We start from the raw sequence: 9,828 nt of genomic DNA on the forward strand, positions 1-9,828 counted from the left end.
TTCTAGGACAGAATATTAACAGTCACACATCTTTCAGAGTTTAATAAAACAATGATAAATTACAAAATGTTGTCATTTTGCAATCAAAGCTAAGAAAAATCTCTATATAGAACATACAACTATGCATATGCAAGATATTTTATTTCTTTCTGCAGGTCTATTTTGTTATAGGAAAGTATTGCAATATTCAAACCCGCAATTTAGCAAGATATGAAAATCAGAGCTGGAGGTTTAGTTCTGATTTACATATTTTGTCTTTACAGAATTACACTATTAAAAATATAAACAAGGGCACAATGCAACCTTTTAGTGTACTGTAATCTATAAAAAAAGAGCTGCCTGTTTGCTATACTTGCAGTGGAGATGAAGATGGTCCATTCAGGAAAGCAGAGCTGCATCAAACTTTAATGTGGAACTGCAGAAAGAAGAAAAAAAAGTTTGAATTGTTAATGCATGTCACCATGAGAAAAGCCTACTGAGTTTTGCTTAAAAAGCTTTTTTTTATTAAAATCACACATTTTTGTCTCATGAAGTGAAAAAATTATTTGCAAAACAAACTTATTTGCGCATGTCAGAAATATTTTCTTGCTATTCTAAGTTTTTGTTTGTGACTCAAAGTTTTGCTTGTGATTCTCACATGACGTCATGGGCAGGGCCCAAAATCACAATAAAAGATTTCTGATGTGTGCAAATAAAAGTTTATGTTTGGCAAATAACTTTTTAAGTTCACAAGACAAAAATGAGTTATTTAATTTTTAAAAAAGTTTTTTTTTAAACAAAACGTTTTGTTTTTAAATAAAAAAATCATTACAATTCCAAAAGTTTTATTAACAATTTTATTTTACTTAACTGAGGTCTTTTTTTTTCATTGAATAATTGTGGGGGGAAAATAACTTCATACTCTGCAAACCAGACCTTAAACTTAAAGTCTGGATTGAGTTTTATCCCCTTCATTAATGACACACTTTTATTATCTTGGTAATTTTTATCTATCTTGGTAATTTAGAATTATTTTTAATTCTAAATGAATAACCTTGTTGGATATTCATTTAGAAGTGCTAAAAGTGCTATTTTCCTTCAAGACACATTTACCTAACGCCAGAATAAATGCAATGTACATTATGCACCAAAGGAAATTAGAAGATCGGACATATATCCATTATGGAGATGATCAGTTTTGGATGGCGATGTGCCCCTATTGCATAAGCAATACTGAAGAATGACTGCTATCATTAACGGTACAGAGAAGAAGCTTTTTTGTTATCTAGCTTTGCTAGCAAAGTCATTAGCTGGCAGCTAGCTAATAGCACAACAACAACAGCCTAATGTCTGTATGATAAAAATACCAAATCGATAGATAAGAACAGTTTTTCCTCACCTGGCTGTCTCCTCCCGCTCAGTAGTTCTTTAGAGAAAGGCAGACGCAGAGGCCTGTCAGTCTCTGCTTAAACCTCTCTGCTTAAACCGTGCTGAAGCAGAAACGATACGTTCAACGTTTTCAGTCATCTGACAAGTAGCAAGTCTACTCCACTTTATATCCCAACTTCAGAAGATGTGCTTTTAACTTAATAGAGCTCCTATCAGTATGAGAGTCAGGGTGAAGAGGCGTTAGGAAGACGAACTGGAAGCTGCAGGATCTTCAGAACAAACAGGTCATGATGCTAGGCTACTGTTTATCCCTCTGTCTGGACACAGGATCAATATAACCAGTTTAAAAGCTAAAATGAATGGCTACATGGAAAACTGAGATGCACTCCATGCCATGATGTTCAGAATTTAGGTCTCATAGCATCTCAAAGTGTCAACATTGCAGCCAGTGGGCTGAGGGAAATATGGCTTTATTTTGTAGCAGTTCAAGAGCTACCCAGCTTTTGTCGCTTCATAAAAAAAATTATCAGCACAGAAACTCCAAAAAACACAAAGAAGCAATGTATGTGTACACACACACACACACACACACACACACACACACACACACACACACACACACACACACACACATATATTTATATATATTATATATATATATATATATATATATATATATATATATAAAAAAATATATATATAATATATATTTTTTGTCATAGTACCTCCAAGAATTTAAAACTACTTTCACCCCTGTAGATAACAAGTACACATTACCTAAATTATAGCTAATATCTAAGATTATTTAATTCAGATTATTATGAAGGCTGCCAGAGACTTGGTTGACAGTGATTTATCGTATGAATTAAGTCTTCATTTAGTAAAAACATTTCAAACAAAATAACATTCTGGAAGCTATTTTACATGTATTTAGAAATAATGAATAAACCTGGGAAAAACTGTCCTCACTATCGTAGCCTGATTTTATTATGTGATTTTTAAAGGCTCTAAGATGACATACCTACATCTACTGTCAGCTGCTCTGCTCTTGGCTCCCACACACCTAGCTGTCAGCCACTCACAACGCTTAGTCCCTCCCATTTCAGACTCTTCTCATTAAAGCTGCAGTATGAAACATTTTTAGAAATAATATTTATTTCACATTTTTGTTAAATCTGTCACCATGTCATGACATTATTTTATATTATGTGAAAAAATTGATCTCCTCCACCTCCCAACCAAAAACAAACAATTAGAGCTATGACGTTGTCAGTCAACCTCATGTACTTGCTGTTAAATGTTTTAATATCAGAGAAACAGCTTGCTGTTACAGGAAAACCAATTTGCTGTCATGATTGGTGGCTATGCTAACTAGAGCTGGGGGATATGAGGAAAATCTAATATCATGATATATTTTTGCTATATCACCATATACGATATATATCACGGTATTCTTAACTGAGCTCCAATGTTATTTTAAACTATAGACCCCATGATGAAGTCACCCACACAAGTTTCTGCCCCCATTTCCCTGCTAGACTTAAATGTAAGCTCATATAAAAAGTATTTTGCTATGAACTGTCCACACTATGATAACAAGGTGATAAATAAGTTTTAACTAAGAAAAAAATAGCAAGGGAGATGGAAGTAGGTCAGTTATGCTTGACTTTGACGAACTGTGCTGTGGAATAAGGTGTGTTTTGGTTCAGCTTGAAAATAAAAAAGGTGACCTACACACAAACTGACAGATCATCAGTAAAGCAAGTATTTAAATTAGCTTATCAACCACCGCTGTGTTAGCATGGCTAATAGCAGTGACTCAGCAGTTGCGATATAGCCACTTTAACTATCGTAAATTGAAATTATCGTGGTACATTGAGTATACTCAGTATATCACCCAGCCCTAATGCTAACTAGTCTGTGACAACAGGCTACGCTGTCAGTCACATTATTGTGATTGCCAACTATACGACCTGCCTCCTACATCTGATTGGTTGTATCTAGCTAGCATTGGGAGAAGGCAGAGGAGCTAATTTTTTTTTCAAGATTATCGGTCTCATACCATACTGTCATGACATGGTGACAGTTTCAACAGATATGTAAAAAAATATGCTTTATAGAAGTTCCACACTGCAGCTCAGCTTATACAGTCAACTGTTTTTGGTCTTGTTTAGATTATTGATTATTACATTTTTACTCACTAGCCTTTCTTATTTCTTGGTATGTTTTTGGCTATTGGTTATCAGCCATTAGAATGGTGTAGGAGAATGATTTTTTTTCACATAGCATATCTGTCATGATATGGTGACAGATTTAACTTTTTAAATAAAGTTATCCTGCATTCCTATTTGTTACATAATAACAGTTTGTAAAAACAGGTTCTTTGGTACCCAATACCTGTAGAAGGCATTACAACATAATACAAATTAAGCTAATTTTCTCTATGTATGTTCAGGCATGGTTTACAATGTGACACCTTACATGGACTACCATCCTGGTGGAGAAGAGGAGCTGATGAAGGCAGCAGGAATAGACGGGACTGACCTTTTTGACCAGGTAGCTGTGCTTAAAACAAAAGTAAAGCTCAGATGGTCTCTGTTTTTCAGTATTGTTAAAGTCGTTTCATATTCCATTTCTCTGTTAAGATTGAGTTCATTATATTTAAGCTCTATGTCAGGAATGACCCTGATGACAACCTGATGTGGTTTTTAGTACTTCATGTGCTGCTGGAAGGTTTTACCTCACCATATCTGTTCTCTTTCCATGCTCATTGGAAGAGGGTAAAGTTGTGCCAGAGACCTTTAAATAGCTATAGAACTACCCCTTTCCGGATCTAGACATGTACTTTGTAACGCATGAATTAAGATGCCTCTCAGCTTATTAATGTTCTAATACCAGAAATACCAGAACTAGCTTCCACTTCAGGTAAATACTTCTACCCTGGTCCTTAACATAGCATGTGGACTCCTTGATTATTGATGTCATGCTACCATTAGGTATATTCAGTTTATCATTGTTGTTCCCCAAATTGTAAGTATCCAAGAACACTTGACTATCAGGGGATTTACAAAATCATACCTGTCCAAATTTATTTACACGTCACTAAATCTCCACAAAAGCCACATTTTGGTAAATGTGCATGCAAACCTACTTTTTGTCTGATGTTTGAGCATGCAAACATCAGACAAAAAGTCTGATGTATCAGAACATTTTTTTGCACATGTGCTATTAGTGCTATTAGTTATGCATGTGCTAATATGTTATTAGTGTAAATACAACCATCAAAAGCACTTGTTTGTACCATTCTGATCAATGGAACATAGCAATAGGAGGCTCAGATGATTAGGATTTCCTTTGTATGAAAGGTATGAATTGTTTGTGAACAGGTACTGTGTGTTTGCGTGGATATACTGCCCATTCAAAGTCAGTCAGTATCACTGTGTTTCTTTGCACAAAATTAGATGTATGTGTCTATTTAATAATTAGTGCTAGTTTTATGTATTCATTGTTACTGACTTTGAAGTATTGCTTTTATCCTTGTTGTATTGCAGCATTGTCCCATCTTCTAAGACAATGGTGTTATCTTATAGCATACTAATGTGTTAACCTTGACCTTATGAGCTTTCTCACCTGGGTGGTGTTGCTGTGTCTTGCAGGTCCATCGATGGGTCAATTATGAGTCCATGTTAAAAGAGTGCCTGGTTGGACGAATGACTACTAAGTCCGCAACAGCTAGTAAAGGTGAAAGCTGATTATGCTCTCTGTTTTTGATATGGTGCTTCAGCCTTGAACTAAAATGGAATTTAGTCTTGTAATCTCAAAGAAAATGACACAGGAAACTGATTCTACTATGACATTAGTCCTTCTAAATCCTCCCTGTAAACATATTCATAGCTGTAAACTTTTTGGAAAGCAGTTGAAGTCATTTTTGTTTTTAAAGTAGTGAGAAAAATGTTGTGTTAGAAAATTCAAGAAGGTTCTCTGAGTCCTATACTTGTATTTGTAAGTATAGGACTAAAAACTAAACCTTCTAAAATTAATAATGTTTAATAACAATAATGTATTTACATGTTAAATCTTTTCCAGACACCCAAGTACACTTGACAAGAAAACAAAACAAGAATACACTAAAAATGAAAACAGATGTAGAAGAAAAAAAATTACAAACAAGAAATTACCAAAAAAGGCCACCTTGAACACATACATTTTGAGTTGTGATGTTAAAGTAGGAAGAAAGTCAATATTTCCAGAGTTGGGGAGCAGATTGAGAAAAAACTCTGATCCCCAAACTGCTGAGCTGTTTTAATCTAAATGTGACTTTACATTAGTTTCAGATACAAGTTCATTCTGTTTACATGTTATGGAACGTGATCTGATGAATTACTCCTGCCCTTTTTTTTTTACCACCATGTATGTCACTGTGACATTTACTCTGTCTGTATCAATTCAATATTCTCAAAAAACAAAGCAGTAATCACATTCTGCCCTCATCATAAAATAACTTGTTACTATTTCTTATTATGGATTTTTAAGGTAAAATAACCAAAATGTGGTGTTTTCATGAAATGTGTTTTAACTTTTAATCAGATCCAATTTTTTTTATTTTTATGTGAATAATGCATAAAATTATATCTGTTATAGATGTTTTTATACTTTGATGTTTGTTGAACCCAACAACAGCTGCATGTAATAATAATAATAATGCTAAAACATTTTGCGGTAGAATCACTTAAAAAGTACTGATTGTAATCTTTTGTTGACATCTCTTCCTCAGCCATCATCCTGCCTTCATCACCAACAGGTCTTGCTCCACCTGCTGCAGGGCCTCCTCCACCAAACAAAGACTCTCAGCCTCGGTATGAAACTGAGTATATTTGCAAGGAGATGTAGTTAAAGACTGATGACTTTAACTGCATGTGGTGTTTGCTGTTAAAGGTACGACTGGTTTCAAACTGATGCAACTGTTCATCTGGCTGTTTATACCAAAAGAAAGGTAACGAAGGTTTAACTAAAATTAATCACTTGTTTAAAAGATGCAGAGAAATTCCAAACATTGCCTGAATTCTTATGTTTCTGTAGTGAAGCTGTTGAAACCTTGTTGGGTATTAAAATCCAGTTGCCAGACTAAGGCTGCCAGAAGATTCTGCAGTGAGCCTGCAGAATCGGGTCAGTGCAGCCTGAAGTGACCCGATTCCGACTTTTTTGATGTAATGCGACCTGCATCTGAACTTTTCATGAAGGTCTGAACAACACAGGTCGGATTCTTTTTGAATGTGACTTGGTTATCCGATATGTATCAGATTCAAATGTGACCTTAACGCCTAGGTCGCATTCATCCGACCTGAACGTCCTGATACGTGCAAGTGAGAAGAAAAACTACAACTATGGTGGATTGTAATGAGGATTAAATTGTTAATATGCTGACAACAACTTCAAATGTGTAAGCTATGCTCCACCGTTAGCATCCATGTTTACTTCGGCAAACACTGAGCACTTATTCGTTTTATGGCGAACACTGAGAACGCTTTTTGCGCCCCCTACTGCGCATGCGGGACACTTTCTGGTTGTTTGCCCGTTCAAACTGCAGAACACATACAGGTCGCATATCACTGCTGGTAACGGCCATAGGAAAAAAAAATCCGATTTGACAAAAAATTGGAATTGGGTCACTTCATGCTGCAGTGTGAATGCTGCCTAATATGCTGTGTATGTCATGTTGTTTCTCTCAGATCTCCAGCTCAGGATGTGTGACCGTTGACCTCAAAGCGGGAATTCTTCGATTGGAAGTTCTCTTTGGGAAACTGTCCTACATGATACATTTAGGTGAGCAGATTCACAGTTACTTCTTGTTTTCTCTTTTCCCTTTACAGAATTAAAATACATTTACTTCCAATTGCATTAACATAATTTTGTGTAGTTTTAAATATGCTCTAGGAGCTTGTCATTGATCTGGTGTAATTGAGCTGATACTGCCAACTAAAGGAATTGAATCAGTTTTCTTCTTTGCTAGTTTCCACTTTGTAGATTTTAGTTAGGTCCAGAAAAAAACTACTTCATTCAAGCAATGTGTATTCCAGAAATAGTCATGAATACTCAGTCATGAAACGTTTGTTTTGTAGATGAAATGGTGCAGATTAGAGCTCGCTCGGCCTTAAAAAGCTGCGGTTTTTAAGGCCGAAGCTGATACCCATTATTTTGACATCAGTCTAATCAATCACCAGTATGTGCTGCCGATACTTTTGGGCTGATTCTTAAAACTGATTTTTTTGTTTTTGTTTTTCTATTTACATAATAAAAAATTACATTATAACAACAAACTTTAAAAAAGGAACATTTATTACCTCCTACAAAGAGTCAGACAGAAATAAACAGATCTGAGAAAAAAATAAGAAATCAAAATATAAGACTAGAGGTGAGAAAAAGGAAAGAAGTACTAGAGAAAATAAATCCATGTATGGTTTAAAAAAGTGCTAGAAAAAAATACAGAATATGAAAAAAATGAAATGTCACAATAAATAAAAATATTGCCTTAAATAAATCATGAATATTAAAAAAAGAAATGCATAATTGAAAAAGAAAACTAATAAAGCTTTAAAATTGGTGGAAACAAAGGAAAATGAAATAATCATAATATTACATTAATACTGTTGATAGTCATAAGCAAGTTACTTTATCATATTGTATGTTTCCAAATAAGCATTTTCAGAAAAGGACTCAACCATCCAGCTGATTAAGCTGTACAGTCACCAGCAGCCTCAGCTCTATCAACAAGCTTTGAAAAAGTAGAAATATGAAACATGTTTAAATACGAACATACACCTTGGATGTAAATATCTCTCTGAAAGGAAAATGCATGAATAACTTTTCCCATGATGGCACAAATGGCAGGAACATATACATAGTGGTCTGCACAAAGCAAATCTTTCAGAGGACCTAACATCCGCATATTTCCAAGTGTCGACTCACTTAAGCACAATGTCATACTGAACTCGTCTTCATCACCGCTGGTAAAATTCTTAACCAGCTGCGCATATTGCTAAATCCAAATGACAAAAACATTCAGAATAGAAACTATTTGTAATGGAAACACAGCTTGTCTGTCTGTCTAGCAGGTTGTGAGGGATGGATGGCTATAGATCGATCCATCCATCCGTCACAGCCTTTTAACCAGGTTACGTGGGGGCCAAGCTTTCTGCTGATATTTTACATATGAAATAAAAAAGGTAATTTCTTATATGTATTAGTAAAGAGTTTTATTTGTTAAATGAGTTTCACCTCTGTTAGACTGCGCCAGGGCAGATGTGGCTACAATATAGTAGCTTCCCATCATCAGTGTGTGAATGTGAATGGATGTAGTGTGTTTGGGGGTCTAGACCAGATAAAACACTGTTCAAATAAAACAATTTAACCTTTTATTTCCTTTCAGATCTTGCTCATGAAGTTGAGGAAAACGTTTCTGGTAAGAAAAGAGTATTTCATTAAACGGTGCTGCTGATTTTCCAAATCAGTTGGATTTTTATTTTTTACACTTTTGGTTGAAGACAAAAATCAAATATTTGAAAAATTCATCAGTTCCAGGTAAAACTGTTTTTAGTTTCAAAACTGGTCTCTTTTAACCGCGTTGCTTTGGATTATTCTTCCAAGTTAAGTCAGTGTTAGGCCGTTGTCGAGCTCTACATAGCTGAGCTTTATGAAACAGGAAGTGAATAAGCTTGTTTTCTGTGTGTTTTCCATCTCACTTTGGGGATGTGTCTGAATGGCATGTTTCTAATTGTAAACTTTGGTTATCACCAACAGTTCATACTGCTTTCTCTGTGGGAAAGATCCAGGTCACCATAAACAAACAAACTAGAGGAAAATGGACAAGTCTTGGGCAACCGCTGGAATTTCATAACACATTTCTATGCAAAAAAAACAGAGGTGAGAATCTTAATGAGCTCTGTGACATGTCACTTTTTATGGCCCACTGAACAGTGAATCCAGAGATGATGTTCCATAGGAACCGGGGTGGACGGGGGAGACATGTTCCTCCAATATTGGAGAGAGTCACATTCATCCCCCCCAATAATTTCACCCCAGTTGCAAAGAATTTTAAAATCTTCCACTCGCGTGCTTTTATTTTGTTTCCCTTTTTTTAAAAAAAAAATTTTTTTTAAAGGTTTTATTGGCTCTAGTGGCCTTTAAGTTAATTGACAGGAAAGTTAGTAATGAGAGATGGGGAAAGATATGCAGCAAAGGTCGCCAGGCCGGGAATCGAACCTGCGACGGCTGCGTCGAGGACTAAGACCTCCTTTGCTGGTTGTGCTGAACCCCTGCGCCACCACAGCACACCCATCGTGCTTTTATTTTGAAGGCGCACCACAGCAGAACGCCTTCTCCCACCTCCCCCCTCCCCTCTCTGAACCATAGACATAATATAAAGAATAGACACCTTATCGACCGCTCTCGCCTATTGTTGCT

At 35.7% G+C, this 9,828-nt stretch overlaps 1 protein-coding gene across 4 annotated transcripts in view; it reads left to right on the forward strand.

Annotated features, from left to right (window-relative positions):
* cyb5r4 (cytochrome b5 reductase 4) overlaps positions 1-9,828 on the forward strand; it is a 24,969-nt gene that overhangs the window by 7,528 nt on the left and 7,613 nt on the right. For 3 of the 4 annotated variants that reach the window (XM_015025417.1, XM_015025415.1, XM_015025416.1), the window contains exons 4-10: positions 3,824-3,924; positions 5,025-5,109; positions 6,143-6,224; positions 6,304-6,361; positions 7,098-7,191; positions 8,795-8,827; positions 9,166-9,288. In XM_015025417.1, coding sequence (XP_014880903.1) covers positions 3,824-3,924; positions 5,025-5,109; positions 6,143-6,224; positions 6,304-6,361; positions 7,098-7,191; positions 8,795-8,827; positions 9,166-9,288 — 576 coding nt within the window. Of the gene's footprint in view, positions 1-3,823; positions 3,925-5,024; positions 5,110-6,142; positions 6,225-6,303; positions 6,362-7,097; positions 7,192-8,794; positions 8,828-9,165; positions 9,289-9,542; positions 9,773-9,828 lie in introns of those variants that run through there. The other variant, XM_015025418.1, reaches the window with a different exon arrangement.

The sequence above is a fragment of the Poecilia latipinna genome, unplaced genomic scaffold (assembly GCF_001443285.1).
Source record: "Poecilia latipinna isolate Pla-1442-1.1 unplaced genomic scaffold, P_latipinna-1.0 Scaffold4104, whole genome shotgun sequence".
NCBI classification, from domain to species: domain Eukaryota; kingdom Metazoa; phylum Chordata; class Actinopteri; order Cyprinodontiformes; family Poeciliidae; genus Poecilia; species Poecilia latipinna.